This window comes from Cloeon dipterum, chromosome X (assembly GCF_949628265.1).
Source record: "Cloeon dipterum chromosome X, ieCloDipt1.1, whole genome shotgun sequence".
NCBI lineage: Eukaryota > Metazoa > Arthropoda > Insecta > Ephemeroptera > Baetidae > Cloeon > Cloeon dipterum.
Window position 1 is genome coordinate 21,911,525 of NC_088790.1, and position 18,777 is coordinate 21,930,301.

The following is an 18,777-nucleotide window of genomic DNA, read 5'->3' on the forward strand; positions in this document are numbered from 1 at the left end:
GTTAAAACGCTTTATTGGATTTATTGGCTTTTAACGAAATGAACACGTAAATTATTCAAACAGATGAAAGACGAGTAATTTATTTTAATTTTTGTAATGTCTTTGGTACGGCTTCCCGATTTTTCGCGACCATTTATTTTGTCGACCGATGCGTCAGATGTAAGCATATCGGGTGTGCTTACACAATTGTTTGATGATCATATGGAAATTACAAAAATTAAAATAAATTACTCGTCTGTTTGAATAATGTAATTGTTCATTTCGTCAAGAGCCAATAAATCAAATACGTTATAAGGGGCTAAAAATATAAAATTTAATATTGAGACTTAGCAACAAAAAACTGTTTAAAAAACTGCTAAAAATCTTTTAAATCTCCTGTGAAGCTTGATATCCCCCACAAAACCAACGCAAAAATGGTCTAAGTTTTAGTGAATTTCAGATTTTTCTTCAAAAATGTCTTTTCATTAAATTATGTTGCTTTTTGAACCCTAGCTGGCTCTAGGAATATAAAATAGTAAATTTGATTTTAAGGTTTCGAAGTTTTAGCCTTGTTTTCAATTTAAAAACATATTTGGACGACACAGGAGATAAAAACGCTGTGTCGAGTAACGCAAATAAAATACAACTCCATTATAAATATGAAATCATTACGAAATTGGGCATCAAATACTAATTTTCCTACCGTTTTGTTTAGTCGTATTTCAACAGTGCTTTGTTTCGTAATTGGAAAAATAGATGATTCAGCCATGTTTTACCAATAAATTTTGTTTGTTACTGAAAAGGCTTCACTGTATTAATTTTGTTGATTATGCTGAACCTGAAAAAACGCCTAGATATATCCAAAATTGCAGTTTTTCCTCAAATAATTCATATTCACATTATTTTAGAGCAAATTTCCCTTTTGCAATCCTGCGCATCAAAAAACGAAAAATTCCTCCAAAAACGAACACATCTACAACAGGTCATTTATAAAATTCTTTACCACTTTGTCAATATTTGCACAAATTTATATCACATCCAAATTTCCCCATGAAACTGATCATCGTCATTTTAAGGCCTAAACAAGCAAAGGGCTAAAATCTGGCATAAATTTCGACGGCAGGGAATATGAAAGGCACCCTGCGCAGCTCTTTTTTATTGTGTTTCGCAAGAGTAACATGTGTGTGTGTGTGTGTGTGTGTGTGCAAGACCCTCTCTTCTCTGTTTGAGACAATAAGAAAGAGCTTTTCATGTCCCATTGTATGAAGATTTTCTGCCGGCTGCTGCTCGCCACGGAGAGACGACGTCGACGCGACAGCGAAAAAGCAGCGCAAAAATGCAAATTAACATAAAATTTGAATTTGAGCTCATTCAAAAACGTGTTTAAATTGTTTTAATCCAGTCATAAATTTTAGCGGGAATTATCTCTAAAGCTCTTTCTCCGGCGACAGAGAGAAAAGAGAGAGAGAGAGAGAGAGAGAGAGAGAGAGAGAGAGAGAGAGAGAGAGAGAGAGAGAGAGAGAGAGAGAGAGGCTGTCGCTCCGCCTCCTCCACTCGTCTTCCGAGGTTCAGCTTCCAAATACTCCGCATCTCTGCTTGACACTGAATGGGAAATGGAAAAAAGTTAATACATTCTATTATTTATCTTTTTGCAAGCAAATTGGATTTTTTAACCTCTTGGTAGACTTTTCTAACGCGATTTAACCACTGATCTTTATTATTGTCTTGCTTATTTGTTTGCTTTTGTCTTTGAAACTTTGAGCGCGCGTGTGCGTTTACTTTTCAAAGACAAAATCAAATAATTAAGAAAGACAATAAAGATCTGCGGGTAAATTATGGTCCTTTCACCTATATCAAGAAAAAAAAGTAAGCAAATTACAAATAAGCATAATCCTGTGTGGACTATGAGCTTACCGGGTCCCAATAACACAGCCCGCCAAGCGGACAACATGGGGCCCGAGAGGCCGCAGAGCTTGGGCGCAATGAGGCCATCTTTTCGCCTCCTTGCACTGATATCTTTTACTGAAACGGCAGACATTTTGTTACTGAAGCCGCTGGAAAGGTGCGAAAACCAGCAAGTGGCGAGTTTTGATGTCGTTGCGTCCCCCAGCTAGTTGAACTATTTGAGCATTTGAGTCACTTCACAAACCACCTCTTTTGCCATCTATGACATTGGATAGTCAGTAAATTAGATGCTCGAAATGCTCAAATAAATCCCACTTTCTTCGACACAGCGAAGAATGCATTAACAATGCGAGCCAACGGACCGGTTAATATTAATATTTATTTGTAGATTACAGACTATTTAAAAAAAATGCTGTCCTAGTCGTCAATTTTGAAAGTTTTTCGGTAAAATACTTTCTGATTCAATTTGTTCTAGTATGACGGACAAACTCAAATACTCTTTGGTAAATAAAATAAAGGTACATTTTCTAAACTTAATATCAATATTCAATATTTTCTTTTATTAATTTTAATTAGTCAAAAAAGAGCCGAGGCAGTTCTTAACTTTTTCCCGTCCAAATTAAAAAAAAAAACAGTTTAGAAGCAATCAAACACAGTTTCTTATAAATATATTTAACTTGAAAATTGATTTGAAACTGTTCTCTCGCGCTTCAACTACATTTTTAATTTATTTCTTATCATATCATTTGAGTGCTTTTTGCTGTCTCTCTGCATGCAGAAACAATTATAACCGATAATAACTCGCTCGGGAAGTTGATGTCAGGATAAATTCAGCAATGAGAACGTTTTCTTGACGTGTTTCCACGCCACCAAATGGGGACAGTATGTAGTTTAAATAGACCCTCGAAACAGCGGAGGGAAACAGTTTAACACTGGCCCTCGGTAAAATGAGACCCATTCTGTTGATTGTCTTCTTTTTTACTTTCAAGGCCTGCTTTACGAGTAAGACTTTTTTAGTTAGTAAGAGCTAATTATTTGATGCAATATGAGCTTCCTAGGTGCTGAAGGAGCTGAAGGTAAAATGGGGAAGCAGCAGGCACCATTTCAATACCTTATTCCTGTACCATGGCGTCAACCTCGACCAATTCCTCGACCTACACGTCGTCCACCTCAACCACTTCGACCGATTGCGCTGGGTCCATATCTTATCGTACTGACTTTATTTTTAAATCATAATGTGTAATGCATTTTAAAATTTTCTGCAGACTGAATTCTTGGCTGACAGTAAAATTCTGACCAACAATTTAAAAGAGAGCACCCAAAGCGCTAAACAGGGATCTGAATATGTTCCGGATTTGAGCGCAGTTAAAACTCCGAAAAGGGTAGTTGTTTGAAACCTCTATAAGAAAAGGACACCTCCAAGGCAGTCGGAAGAGTAATTTGAGCAAACGTCATTGTTCATTTCATGTTGGAAATAAATCCTAGATATCAGAAAAAATATTTTTTATTTGTGGGCTCTGCTAAGAGTCAGCCTGACATATTTTGAAACAAAGTTTGTTAAAAGCAGAAACGTTTTGTTAAAAATTTACCCTCTCAGCTTCTTCTAGCGATAATTTACGATTTTTTATTTGCGTATGGCGTATGTCAATATTCCAATCTTTATCTCTTTTGGCTGGAAATAAATTAAATAGTGAATTTCATTTTGTGCAGTTTTCTTCTTTGCTTGTGTTTGTGTGAGGCAAAATGTTTCATAAACTAAATTATTCTAATGCAACGTTCACGATGAAGTGAATGGTTTGCTCCTGTCAGAAAAACTGAGTGAGTTTCTCCTTAGTTTAAAATTTTATACCTTTATCCAGCCTCCCATGCCAGCAGGGTTGAGTTTACAATTAGCTTGGTGGCAAAATAAACTATTGTTTAACTTTGTTTGAAACTCGTTTTGTACGTTCTTTTTAAAGCGCAAACTTTTCTGAAATATTTTAAAAATTATATGCATGAGTTAATCCATTGCTGACGAGAAGAAAAGACAAAATATTCATCATAGGAGCACAAATGCTTTTAAATACAAAAATATGTGTATTAATTATGCCGCAGTTACAATCTTAAAAAGATTAATCAATAGCATTAGGACATATAGTAATATGAATTGTGAATTATGCCACACGAAACAATAAAACTCGATTTCGATTGTTCATGAGTGAATAAGAATTTAAATTTTCTGTCTATGATATCCGCTTTCTTGATGTTAGTTAAGTGGACTGTACAATGCGAGTTGGGGGCTTGCAAAAGTTGTGCAGTTGGTGTGAAAATATTATATGTAGCACAAATTAATTTGTTTGTCGTCGACGAAATAGAAGGCAAAGTTTTCTGGGGTTTCAAGCATGTGGAGAATATTTTTTTATATTTTTCTACGCTCTCATTTGATTGCCTTGAGTGATAATGACGTGTACGCAAAGTTTTCAACTTTTTATTACTGATAACCGTAGCTCTTTTGAGGGGGAGAAATAAGTTCAAAAATTTTAGTCAGCACTATATGGGTTGCCATTCGGTCGTCACTATGCGGTCCCTGTGCTTTTTACTCCTGGCCGTTGCGCTCGCCTGCATTTTCACCGGGACTGGTTGCAAATGTTTTATCCATATTGGTAGATCATTTAACACTTAGCAAACTTTTTCAGAGGCAACTCAATTCCGAGGAATTGTTCCTGACAATTACGATGGACATTTACGGGTTTTCCGAGAGGTGAAAAATTACACAAATTTATTCCATCAGTTGTTGTATTTTGCATGAATTCCAGCGTCACAGAGATTTTGTTGCCACATTTGGACGACGGTTGAACGGGCGTTCGGTGTCTGAAAAGTGTCCGTTCTTTGAGCGTCGTAGTCGAAGGGAAGAAACCTCAAGAGCCAACAACCGGACCAAAAACTGCATGTCCAAAGGAAAATACACTCGCGCACAGCAAACGAAAATGGCAATTATGCGATTGATGCATATATGATTGTGCTATTGGTTCGAAATAAATTGGTTTAATGAAACAAAGTTAAAATTATATTTTAATTAATACACTCAAATAATTGTTTAGGGATATCAGTAAACTTCACAATTTAAATTTGACAAAAAGTCGATCTTTCCGCAATTCCAAGTTATATGAAAATAAAAAAGATATATCAAATATGGACAATAAATGCTTTTTACCAAAGTCGTTTCTAACGAAACGCTCGTTATTATATTTTATTATCAAAATTTCTTTGCTGACGTGCAAATTGTTATCTATTAGATATAAAAGTAGGAACGTGACGCAAAAGGGACAGCGAGGCCGAAAAAAAATAAAACGACAAAGACTTCAGTGAGTGATAAAGAAATAACTCTACAGTCAGAGTACAAATTAAAATTCCTCGTAGTAGCGTGGAAGTCTAGCGACAAAATGAGAACGGCTGCCACGATGCTCGCAATTTTTACTGTCCTCTTTGCACTGGCTTCAATAAGTAAGTTGGAAGCTTAAAAATTAAAAAAAAACTCTTCAAATTCGTTGATCATAGGCTGGGCTGTGGATCCAGAAAATGGTTATACACGAGCAAAAAAACTGACAGCGTTTCAACAGGTGATAAATTTTTGTGCAGCTAAATTTTCCTCTCTTTTATACTAAAGTTATTTAATTAACTATAATTATTTAAGCATTTTTCAATAGCTTAGAATGCAATTAATTTGTTCATTTTTTAGCGCCAAAAAGAATTCCAGGACCAAGTGAGTGTTATTGAGAGGAGAAGGGCACGGGGAGAAAAGATCACTTCATCTTCAAAACTGAAACCCAGAAATCAGGAGCCACGTAGGACGAAATCAAGTTGGGTCTCAAGTCATCTCGATTAAGAAATAAAAATTTTAAATATTTGCTCCATCGATTGTTTTTTATCTTCGAATAAAAATATTTACTCTACATGGATTCCTTCTTCACTTCAAACCTATACAAGTAATTTGGTTCAAGTTGACACTTTTGCATTGACTTTATTTTTATGGCAATACAAGATCATTTTAATTTTCGAAAAACTGTAAAATTCCGATATCAATTAACTCTCGAGTCTTGATCGTATTGCAATGGTGTATTTGACGAAATTTTGTAGACAAATAGGTTGACAAGTAAATTAAATATCCTAAAAAAATGTTAAATTACAACAACAATAAATAATCACTAAATTTTTTGGAGGATCTCAAATATTGAGCTTTGGTTGACATCGAAACTATTGTCGAGAATTAAAACGACGAATTGAATAGAACAACGAGGAAGAAGTCTGTTTTCATTAATTCCCGATATTGAGCTTTTATATTTAGTTAAATTTTAAATACGTTATATTTTAAATGTGGGAAAGCATAAACATTTCCTCCTGCGACAGAATATTCTAGACCCATTAAAGAATATTTTGAAAAATTGTCAGTGTTCCGTGACAAAAATTATCAAAGCAATCACCTCACCCAATAGCGAGCAAAGCGGAAACTGTTGATAAAAAACTGACATTAAAAGAAAGTCTGTTAAAACAGTCGTTTGTCGCACCACTGAAAATGCGGAGGTCACTCCTGTTTCTAAGCGTTGTCACCTTGTTCGTTTACTCAGCATGTAATGAATTGACATTTTTACGAAACATTATTTACAACAGTTGCGTTTAATATTTCAGTCGCTGATGTACCCGATTACCACTCGTCTCATGCGGAGGTAAAAATCCCACTGAAAGGGAAATATTTTGATTACACAATTTTTTTTTAGATTCAAAAACTCGCGAGAGACATTCTTCGTGATAGGATGAGAGGACGCCGCAACGGTGGTCAAATCTCTGGCAGATCCATAGATGAAAATGACAAGTATATCTCTGAACTGTAAAAAATTCAGTGCAGACTTTATTCCTCACGTTTCAGAATTTCAGCTTTCTCTTCTGCGGCAGCTAAAGAAGCTTATAGAAAGAAAAAGGCCGAAGAGAGGGACAAATTGCTTGCTGAAATAGCTGCAGCGAACCAGGAAGCAGACAAGCTCGCTCAACAAGCGCATCAAAAAGACAAAGAACTAGAACAACTCTTGAGTTCACTGGCCAGTCAGCATTCTGGCCTATTTAACCCATTGGCACCCCAGCGACCTGAGAATAATGAAGTAGATACTAATACAGACACTCAGGCAGGCAAAGCACCAGGAACAGACGATTCTGAAGAAGAATCAGAACAGAATGAGCCACAATCTGCAGATCCTGTATAGGGTTCTCAAATTAAGGAGATCGACACGTCAAATACCACCAGTAGACGTAGCATCTGTAATTCTTTCACGAATATTTGACGAAAATTCCATGTAAAATAAATTTTAGATTTGACCCCAAGTGTTTATCATTAAGATTTTACATTTGATGTTGTTATATAGAATGAAAAAAAATAATAATTTTAAACTGTCTTAAAAGATGAGGTAATGAAGATTTTTGTGAAAGGCTTGGAGTACCGTTAAAGGATACTTAAAATAATGAGTCGTACGAGAGATACAAAAACTCATTTACTCATAAATAGCTTTACGCTTTATCATGTAAAAATAATTGTTGCAAGTAATATCCAAACGTTAACACAAAAATATTCAATCCATGTCGGCATGAAGGCACAGCTAAAAATCGCGAATTAATTCGATTTCTTCAAGTTTCCGGCTTCTATTTGATTTTCAATTCCAGGCTATACACACACACAGGAGACCAGTCGGGCCGTGAGACAAACGAAATGCAGGGCTGAAAGTGTTTTGTCAGCAGCGGACTGGCGGTTTGTCAGTCGTCAGTCCATTATTCGGAAGGTCTGACGCGGAGCAGAGGCCGTGACGAGTGACTTAAGAGAAGTCTGCCTGCTGTAAACAATGCGCGTGAGCCCAGCGCCACTATACTTTATGTTTCCGATATTCCCAGATGACCCCCATTCATTACCAGATAGATCAAAACAAGGAATGAATTATTCACCACTCCTGAAGCATGTGTTCGCGTCACTTTTAACAATATTTTTCACGGAGTAAGCTGGTTGATTTTAGACGAGAAGGATACGTCCGTTGCGGGCTGAATAATCTTCAATAATTCCAAAATTTACCAAGTTAAGTTTTAGATGGAGGTAAATTGATCGAATTAGGGCACTTTTCAACGATATTAACTAAAAAAATCCCCAAGAAAATGTTTATAATGATAATGCTAGAGCTAGTTATTAACTAACTAGTTTTATCGGGGGAAATAAATGAATGCTCGAAAATTAACATCAACAAAAAATATTGAAAATTTTAGTTATTTCAGATTATTAAATTTATTAGCTATATGATGTAGTGCTATAAAAATTAATGAGCTTGTTTTAATAGATTTTCTTAAATATTTTTAATTTAAAAATGGCCCATATTTTTCTACTAAAAAATTTAATGCCTTCTTCAAATCAAAGCTCATCGATATTGATAAAATAAGTTTTTTTAGTTAATTTTAAACTATCTGGCCATTTGTTTTGTAAATCGCTCGTTCAATCAAAACTAACATTATCCACCACAGAATTTGGTTTATATATTGTAGCAACTAGTTGTAGGATTATGATAAGGAAAATAGCGACTACACGTAAATGGAAAAAAATGATTTTTTTCATTTTTTTATAACAATCTCTGGGTGCGATTTCATATTATAGTAGGTTAATTGATACCTTCAGTTGTTACAATATCACGACAGGTCACACGAATCCTACCAGAATTGAGATCGTAACCTAAATTTTCAAAGAGTAGACTTATCGTAAAAATTGTAAAAAAAGTTTGTAAATTTTTTACTGTGTTAACCAGAGAAATTTTATTTATTGCATTAGTTTACAAAGCTACGAGCAGAGAAAAATAGTAAAGGCAATACTCATTGTCAGTGCAATAAAATTTGAATCACATTATATACTGTCACGTCATTAAGTATATTACTATAATTCAGTTTCTACTCCTGATCTTTTGAGTAATCTCTAGAAAATTCCCATCAAGTTCAAACAATGATATTTTTATGTATATTCTGCAGTAATTTTACTCAGACTCGCTTTATAATTCAAAGCTTCAGCCCATATTGAGATCAGCCGATCTAATTATACCAACCCCACATTCAAGCACAAAATCAATTTGGCGAGTGTTCAATCAGAGAACGCGTATATATATATTCAGTCCGTGCGGCGGGTTGTGATTAGCAATTGTGCGCTCCGATCACCCAATGGCCCCAGCATGGCCAGCGCAAATGATAACCTTGAGAATAATTCGACAGCAAGTACCGTATGTGCGTACCGAGAGTGCGACACCGAGACGACAGGGGCATCAATAACGGCGACAGGACCCGCCAAGCTAACTAATCGCCGTTTGTCAACTCTGATGGCTCCCCGTCCGCAGGCACTCTCTCTGTCGCGCGGCCAGGCAGGGTAGGTGACTCGGTCGCTCTTGCCGCGCGCGCACGTGTTCGCCTCGAAACGACAATCATGCACGACATCTGTCAGTGCGCGAAACTCTTCTCCGTCCTTCTTGCCACCAAATTTATTGCGGATCGAGAGGCTGCAATTACGTTTTGCAAGCACTTCAGGCCACAGACACCAAAGGAGCAATCGTGGCTGTTGCTGGGCGACAAACTTCATAATTTTGCCTTAATTTTATAATATTTTATTCCTCAAATTTAAGGTTCGGGATTTCAAATCAATGTTTGGCAACTATTCAAGCATTTTTTTGTTCGTATGAGCAGAAAAAATTTCCTCAAAAGCTGTACTATTTGTACTCTGTGAACGTGTGTAAGAATTTCAGAGCAGTGTGTGGTCTTTTTTTAGATTAAACTTGTAAACCCTATTATTTTGATATTGTGCTCGCCAAATCTCAGCTTCTAGCCGTCATAAATGCAAAAACTTTACACCATTTACTCATCTTGAACTCCGCCAGTGCAATAAAGGAGTGTCGAGGGTTCTCAATGCTCACCCTTTTAACTCTTACAGAACCTTTTTTTAACCCCTGCGTTAAAAATGAAAATTTTACTACGCCTAATTTTTAGAATGTTGAACAAAATTCAAGGGATGTTTGTGGTTTAGTAATTTTGGGCTTTGGGTTTTGACTGCATTGACACTTACTGTGATCCGTGATTAACTTTAGGAAATTTCAGCTAGGGAATGAAAGGGGAAGGGGAAGAACACCCTCAAAACCCTACAATGATCCATGGGAGATTGATACAAGTCAAATAGTGTGCAATTCATAGCGTTAGAAGCCACGATTTATTGGTCACAGCATTTTCAAAAATTGAAATATTCTTGATTTTAACTTTTCAAAGTGAAATTCCTTGAAAACTTAAGGGAGAAACTACTCAGAAATTTACACAGACGTTCTCATGTGCCTCAAAGCCATTTTAGAGGGCATTTTCTAGTTATTAAAATTTGCTCTGATCTTAGAAGTCTCAAAAGACACTCAATTTTTCAGAATTTTGCCCTGTGACAATTCTTAGGTTTCATAGGTTCATTGTCACAGCCCAACACTACCTTTGACCTTGACCAATGACCCTAAATTTTGTGTTTATTCGATCTTTCTTGGCAATTTGAATCCAATATTTTCTTTAAATCACTTAGGAGATGAAATGCGTTAAACTCAACTCAGAATGGTTGAATTTTTAAATTGCATCTGTTAATTAATTGTAAGCTCTGTTGATATTTAACAATATTCTTATCAAACAAATTGAAAATGAAAAATGCCAAACGCCTATGTATTAAACTTACAAACTGCAACTCAAAAACTTCAATATGAATCACCGGACGGTCAAACTAATCCTCTTTGGACAAAAGCAGAAAACTTTAACCAAAAAGTCACCTTTGCTGTTCACCAGTCAAAGCGGTCAGCTGCGATATTGCTGAATTATTTGCGAAATGTAAATCAAATGCACGTCTGAGAAGATCGTGACCCTGCTGATGGATTTGACACTTTTCGTCTGCCCATAATAATTACGAACAAAGCAGCCGCGAGTCTGTCAAAGTCGAATTAATTCGATGTTTCGAGTTGAAAACTAAACTGGCAGCTCGCTGAATAAACTGACTGAATGAGATCTTTGACGCTCTTTCTCTCCTCGCTGGCTGGGAGACGCGCAACCTGCTCGCTCTTTCTCTCGCTGCTCTCGGCAGGGAAAACAAACTTTCCGCGGGGGCGACTTTGGCCTGATGATGAAGATAATAATGAGAGACGCGATGATCAGCCGACTGACAAGTAAAGATTGAGGTGAGAAAGGTCAAATTAATCTGCTGTCAATTAAAGTTATCAGCATGGAGTGTTCGCCGGTGCGACAAACCCCATCAACAAAGAGCCAACCCCTGCGGAGCCACGCACCTTCCCCCTGTATGAGGACAACAAGCTGCGTATACACGCATGTACCCACGATGACACGCACGCACATGAAGCCCAACGGAAATTGAGCCTGACGCAAGCTAGTTCTTCTTGTTATTGCAATTTGTTATAGTGCCACCAAGAATAATAATGGAGGAAATATTCATTGAGCTCTGATGAAAAATAAGTTAATTTTTCCTATTAATTTACCAAGCCGTTGGCTCACAATGTTAAATGCATTTGCTTTACGTGAACGTTGCAATGTGAGAATCCGAGCGATTTTCGGGGTCGAGTTCGGGCTGATATGCGGCTACACATTTGATTCCTTTGCATTGCAATGACGAGTCCGTCCAGATTTGGGGGATTGCGAAAGCTTTCCAACTCGCTACTTGCTAGTTTCCACCTTTCCAGTGTGGGGTTGTTGAGCGGAATAAAGATAAACCATCTAAATTCCTTTCTGGTCGTCGTTTATTGATGAGCGTTGCATTTGGAGTAATTAGACTGTAATATAACATTAAATTTGATATTACAAAAAAACAAGTTACATAAACAATTAAATTTACGCAAAATAATAGCGATTCAAATATAAATACCTCGTGTTTATTCGGGTCTATAGTTATTAAAATACATCAGCAGTATTATCTTCTATATAGAATACACACAACTTTATCTCCCGGCCGGAGAGCGAGTAGGTGACACGACCATTGCGTGCGGAGTTGGATCGGTCAGTGAAAGGTGGAAGGTTGAGATATGCTTATCATGCAGTAATAGCGACATCTATAGGTGCGAGGTTGATACAAACTTAGTTTACGCCAGAATATGCGGGAACCGCTACACCAGCATGTGTGAGTTAATTTCACTGGGCGAATGTCTAATAAGAATAATAGAGTTCTCACCTTTACGTTTCAAAATAAATACCCAAACCCCAGAGCGGAGGCAGTAACAAGAGCTGGGTCTAATTCCGTCATCAGAAAAACAAAAAAAATTTATACGTGTGATTATTGTTTATCTGCTCACAATCAGTTAGTCCTACAATCAATTCATACAACTCTTTTTTATTTATACAATTATTTATTTAATGTCATTGTTATATTTTTCATTGTTTTGTTTATATTTAAAGTGGACCCGCATAAAAAAATATAACCCAGGAATATCCGGAATAATCTTAGATTAATCAAAATTTACCCGAAAAAATTAATCCAAAAAAATGATCCAGGATGAATACTGTATTAATCGAGATTAATCTATGAAGGTTTAAGATCAATCTAGAGATTAATCTAAAAATATATCCTCAGATTATTCTTTGGATCATTCTGAGATTAATCCAAAAAAATAATTTTTGGAATTTTCTTAGAATGAATCTAGATTAACCTTAAAATGTTTTAAAGTTAATCTAGAGATTAAATTACAAGAATATCCCTAGAATAATCCCAAAGGGGAAATTTGAATATAGTTAATAGAATATCCCCAGATTATTCTATGGATCATTCTGAGATGAATTCTCAATATTTTTTTAATGTTCCTAGAATATTCTTTAAAAAACCCCTAAAAGAGAAGAACTTAGATATTTTTCTTACAATTAAAAACATAAAAATAAGTATGAAACATAATTTAATCAAGAAAATGAACTGCCATACTGTTAAATATTTTGAAATCGTTATCACAAAAATTATTTTTTCTCGCAAATATTTTTTAATTAATGCGATGGATTCAATTTTTATATTAAAACCTAACAAATTTTTCATTATCTTAACACAAAATTATGATGCCTTTATTTTTCAAAGTATCTGCCCAGATTAAAAAGGGTAAAAATCATAAATGCGATTGAATAAATTAATTTCTTAACACAAGGAGTCTTAATTAATGCTACCGACAAACGGGCCAATTTGAATAAAAAATCAGAAGGACAAAAAAGGGTTAAAAGGGCGATTTTAGTGTGCGCGTGGTAGCGGCGGCTGCACATGCATGCACGCACTTGCATGGAATGCCTGCTGCCTGCCTCTGTTGTGGAGCGGGGGAGGGGCGACGGGCGGTGGCAGCAGCAAGAGACTTACAAAATCCTGCTTCGCTCTCTTTGTCTAACGCGTCAACGGTCAACCGCCGTTCAAATCGAAGTTATTAACGGACGCAGGACGCCGGACGCCGACAATAAGGGACATCACGGACGTCCCGCGGACTCGGATGGATGGCCTGGGATCTTACGGTTAACAGGGTAAGTCTCATTTTATAGATTAGCGTCCAAAGAAATAAGAACAGATCGCGCAACTTTCAAATCCAACGGATTTATGGTAAAATTACACTTTTCGCCGCTACTTGTACGGTTTTCGCCACCAATATTTTGATATGGGATCCTCTCCAGTCCCAAATGTTCTTAATTAGAACCCTATAAATAAGTTTGGGTGGCGGAAACTGTAAATCGGTGATGAAAAATATAATTTTTCCATGTAAATCGCGGTCGCTTTTTTTGTACGCTTACGAGAATTTGTATTACACATTCTGATTCAATTGGCTTCGCATGGAAAATGGAAAAATATTTTGCATGAACTTTACATACTTCTACCTTCCATTTTCCAAGCAAAGCTGATTGAAAAAAGCTTTTATTTTTTTTTCTACGAGTCGCTCCCTTTTTTTAGCTTCAAGCCGTCCGCAGATGTTTTGCACGACGGGAAAAGATACAATCGTTAAAGTTCTGCAGTTTGGGCTTCAAGATTGGCGGTGCTGGCATCGAATGAGAGAAAATTTTGTACCTGATATGATGAAAAACCAATAAATTTTAAAAATTTAACTAAATAAGTTTGTAATTATTTAAGTAATTCCCAATTAAATCGCAGTTATAACATATTTTGAAATATTCTAGGAACAATCTGAAGTAATTTTAAAAATAACTTAGGGATAATATTTGTCACACTTAATATTGACCTTAAAATAATATTAGATTAACCAAAGAATGTTCCAGGATGATCAAAAAAGAATAATCCTATGTAAAGATTTGATACGCTAAATATGAATCCCAGATCAATCCAAAGATTAATCCATAAGTATATTCTGAGAATGTTCTAGGATCATTCTTTAGAGCTTTTTGAAACAAACCCCGGCAGAATAATCCTGGAACATTCTAAGGATATTCTCTTAAATTAATCTACAGATTAATCCAGTATCACGAAAAACCGTATCATAAGTTCATATATAATTAATTTTTTAGATTAATCCTGGGCGAAATCGGTATATTCTTAGAACATTCTCAGGTGATATTTTTTTATGCGGGGAATGATACAGGGTAACAGTTGAAAATTATTTGAATTGTTGGATGCCATAATAAATGGATCAATAAACAATTTGTTCAACAATTTGCAATAATTAAAAAGGACCGTCCTACAGTAAAAATTAAAATTTCGCCAAATTTCTCCAAAATTTACAGTGCTTGAACATATTTTCTTGACATATTCCGATTCCTCTCGTCGAGATCTGTCCAACGGTGCATGCCCCTTTTATTGGGGAAACTATTGGTTTTGAAATTAAATCGGATTTCAAGTAAGGAGACAGCCATTACCATTTGAAAAGCACGGTAACTTCTCAGCCAATTTTCTCAAAAAATTACAGCGCTTCTTAGGTCAATTTAGGCTTTAACTGAATCCTAAGGGATGAGTTTATGCATTGGCAACAAGCATTTTCCAGGCTTTTGCAGTATCATTCCTCTTTAAAACATCATTTTTTTGTAGAATCTTCAAAGTTAATTAGCTATGAATTTTAAAAAGAAAAAGAAAATTATAATTGTTGTTAGCAAACGTTATATTTTTATTTTATTTGCCAAAATGACAACTCTTCTTTTCTTCACGAATCGAAAAATAATTTATTCATTTTTGGATTTCCTGTTTTATTTTTATTAAAATTTGTGTAAAAGGACGGGGAATTTTGAGGAATGAAACTATTGCAGAACTGGATAGTCATTTTCCACAAACTGATTCGTTGATTCATAGTTTTTTAGCATCTTTATATAGGTTTAGATGCTTCTGAAAGTCATGGAGGAGAGCCTTGCCGAAAAATATGGGCTGAAGTTTGAGAAGTGTCCATTAATTAATATAGCATCTCGGTGTCGTATTATTTTATAGTGCTCAATAATTTGGAGAGCACGCAACGAGCATCAAAACCGACACCCTCTGCATAAATCAATGCGCAGGAGGCGGCGATCCGCCCAAACTTTAGATCAGAGCAGAGACCACCTAGATTTCATCGGGTGAAAGACGCCTCGCACGTCTCCATTATTTCATTATACTGTTGTGTTCAATGAAGTTCAGAATAGTTGGAAAAACAGAAAGCTTTCCTCGAAATTTATTGCTCTTTTGTTTATATGGACGGGCATTGGAAAACACGCCCTGACTGAGAAGAGCAGGGAAGGAACTCATCCGGCCGGCAATTGGCTCTTTTAATTGCTCAATAATTTTCGCTTTTTGATTTGGAACATTTTCATTTTGGCAGGCGGGCGAGCAGATATATTGCGCGCCGATCCCACATAATGCTGTGACGTGCGCGCGAGCGAGATGTAGTTTTGTTATTTGCAACCATTAAAATCAGCGCACTCGAGATAAATCTGCCGGCTGTCGTGGTTGGGCGGCCAACTTTTAGTGCTCTCCCGCTCGCGCGCAGGCATCATCATCATTCCGTTGACCTTTTCAGTGTTTCATATTTCTTTGTTTGCACACTCACACCTCGGCCATTAATAATTTCCCACCGACATTAACACGATTAAGTCTTTTGATTTGTGAGAGCCGCCAGAGTGAATTCGCTTTGCTGCGCGATTATCATTAATTATCGCGGCTAATCGACTGCTCTCTGCTGTCCTACGCTGCGCTATGGAAATTCTGGAAATTTCATTTAAAACCTGATTGGTCAGCATATTTTATTAATGCTCTCAATGATTTACCAAAGAGGAAAACATTTTAGATATTTTATAGAGATTTAGGATTTTTTTCCTGTTCTATGCTACATGAAAGATATCTACAATTTTAAAATTGGAGATAGATTAATTCACCACAAACTTAATTATATGATACTAATTACAAGGTACGTTAAGTACGCATTAGTTGATAAAAAATCATTGTATTCAAGCTAAATATCAGTTACGAACCACGAAGCCCAGGTTGAAGATTAAATCGTGAAGGCATTTTTCTGTCAATTAAGATAATATTTTGAAATTTGGAGTCTGACGAGTTAAATCGCTTTCGATAATATTGATTTTTTTTTACTTTCCAGGAAATTATTGTTCTTTTCTGGAACAACAATTTTTCAATTGAAACTCCGTATTGGGAAAATTCAAAATTGCTAGGTATATTTTCCAAATACAACAAAAAGGAAATTCAATCGGCTGTTAAAATCCATCTATAGTTTTAATTCGGCGGCCAGTTATTAAAATAACTCATCTATCGATTTATCTCATTAGAAATTTCAAATGCGTCAAATTTTACCCTAACATTTGTTTTTTTAATAAATATTAAAAGATTTTGACGTATATACAAAGCTTCCCAAATTACGAAAATCATCTAAAAATTGACAAATAAACTTGGAGTACGCCAATCAAATCCAAACAAATTTTCCCTCTTGTCATAACGCAGTTTTCTCTTCAGTCACAATATGAAAAAATAAATATAAATTGTTGTAGTCATTTCATAGAGTTTAATTCTCATGCAGAGGCCAATTAATCTCGGTCGTGGCACTCTGTAATCAATCCGGTACATTCTATCACGATGTTAGCAAGGTCTCCAGCACTCCGCTCCACCCACGCATTGAAACCCGTTACATTTCGCAGTGCGCACTAATACACAAAGTATAATGTACCCGTTTGCATCACCCGCGCGGACTAAAGTCGTCTCGCAGGTTCGAGTGGTGGTCATGATACGAGAATTATTATAACCATTTGCGATACCATTTGCATCAGCTCCCGCGATAAAAATCTGGCCATCACTCACATCGCTCGCGCGAGTTGTTGTAAATTTATGAAGGGAAAAGGAGCTGCTGTTTAATTTATGTGCGGCTCATGCACAAACGAAGGTTTTCCACTCTTTTATAATAATTTTAATGTGATATATGAAGTAGCCGCCGCGGACGCGTACCTTTAGGTACGGCTCTTTATTCTCTGCCCCTGCCTGCTTGCACCAAAGCCACCAAAGAGATGCAAACCGCCGCGCCGTGTTATATGCAAAGTCCGCTCGCCGGAACTGGTCGCTGAAAATTTACTGGTATTTCATTTCGCACAATGGACGAGGTTTATAAATGTGCTTTGGATTGTGTTCATGAAACCTGAAGAATAATACATACCATATTGGATTTTAAATTAGGGTCAAGAATGGTCGATTCAAGATTTGCACTCCGTCAAGTGCTACAATTCGTCAGAAACTTGATTCATTGTGGAAATTTATAATAAATTAAAAGCAAAATGTTTTTTTTAATTGATGTATTTCAATCACCTGTACGTTAGATACTTGTTAGGCCTACGAATATTTTACTTTGTTAATGAAATTAAATTATAAACTCTAAAATTAGTGGGATTTTTCACTTGTTTAACAATGCATTTTCAATTAGATTTCATCCACTACTGTGTGCTCTAGACAATTTTTTCATCATAATAACAGATCAGACATTCAAATTTGGTGCATATTAAGTGCAAATAATAAAGCAGGGGAAAGATGATGTTTAAATTTAAATTTTTTTATTGGGTAAATAAATATGTTGTGGCATTAGGTATCACATTGATATTCATTTGTTATTTGTTTGTAGGGTAGCCCAAAGGTACGTATCAATGAAACATTTCAAATAAAAAATTGTCCGCTCCCTGAGATATTCAATTTTAAAAATTGAAATAATTTGAGAGATAATTGTTCCAGATAGTTAAGACGCAGTTTGGACCAAAAACTATTTTTAGGATTCTCCTCATTATTTCTAAGCAGTTAATTAACTTATTTTTTACAATTAGTATCCTTTTCACTTTTCTCCTCTTGTGATTGGTGTCTTGATTGAATTTAAGGCTATTTATATTACTTCAGGACAAAATGATTACCTTATAAGTTTGCTCACAAAATGCTGAATTACAATTCAATCAGAAATTTTTTAAGTGATCGAGCAATGATATATTATTTCAATTAGTTGTTTTATTTTTTCATAAATTCAAAAATCGAGTGTGCAGGCTAATTGCTGGCGAAAATATCAGCGAAAAGGAGGCGACCGCGGTCTGACAATGAGCTGGCCGGTCGTTCGGCGAAGGAGAGCCATAGATCAGGCGAGTGGACACCGCGTCACGCAGATAAAGCAAGTGCGGGCGGGCCAACTCCGGCAGCAGGTTTGCAGGATGCACGCCGACCTAATTACCATTTTTCCCTAAGAGCAAGCAGCTCTCGTCGTCCCCTCACTCACCATACATACCTTGATTTCGTGACTAATAAATCGCGGCGTGCGGAATATAAAATGTGTGTGTGTGTGTACGTCGCATATGTGTGCAGCTTCGCCGGCCGTCTCTCTCGCGCGCGGTTAAGAGAAGAGAGAAGGACAGTATATGTTTTGTACAAAA

The 18,777-nt window shown here is 36.2% G+C and overlaps 1 protein-coding gene and 3 long non-coding RNA genes across 4 annotated transcripts; all 4 read left to right on the forward strand.

The window, feature by feature from the left end:
- The first annotated feature begins 2,761 nt into the window (after nucleotides 1-2,761).
- Nucleotides 2,762-3,376, forward strand: LOC135947399 (uncharacterized). The gene is made up of 3 exons (XR_010575624.1): nucleotides 2,762-2,886; nucleotides 2,943-3,094; nucleotides 3,150-3,376. It is a non-coding gene; the product is annotated as an uncharacterized LOC135947399 (long non-coding RNA).
- A 1,046-nt stretch (nucleotides 3,377-4,422) lies between these two features.
- On the forward strand, nucleotides 4,423-4,916 carry LOC135947091 (uncharacterized). Its single transcript, XR_010575585.1, has 3 exons — nucleotides 4,423-4,502; nucleotides 4,560-4,624; nucleotides 4,680-4,916. It is a non-coding gene; the product is annotated as an uncharacterized LOC135947091 (long non-coding RNA).
- Nucleotides 4,917-5,235: 319 nt separating this feature from the next.
- LOC135945379 (uncharacterized) lies at nucleotides 5,236-5,729 on the forward strand. The gene is made up of 3 exons (XR_010575425.1): nucleotides 5,236-5,367; nucleotides 5,422-5,483; nucleotides 5,603-5,729. It is a non-coding gene; the product is annotated as an uncharacterized LOC135945379 (long non-coding RNA).
- Nucleotides 5,730-6,419: 690 nt separating this feature from the next.
- On the forward strand, nucleotides 6,420-7,236 carry LOC135947192 (uncharacterized). The gene is made up of 4 exons (XM_065495856.1): nucleotides 6,420-6,491; nucleotides 6,550-6,587; nucleotides 6,639-6,733; nucleotides 6,788-7,236. The coding sequence occupies exons 1-4, from the start codon at nucleotides 6,437-6,439 to the stop codon at nucleotides 7,116-7,118; spliced, it is 519 nt and encodes a 172-aa protein (XP_065351928.1). The 5' UTR covers nucleotides 6,420-6,436; the 3' UTR covers nucleotides 7,119-7,236.
- The last annotated feature ends 11,541 nt before the right edge of the window (nucleotides 7,237-18,777 follow it).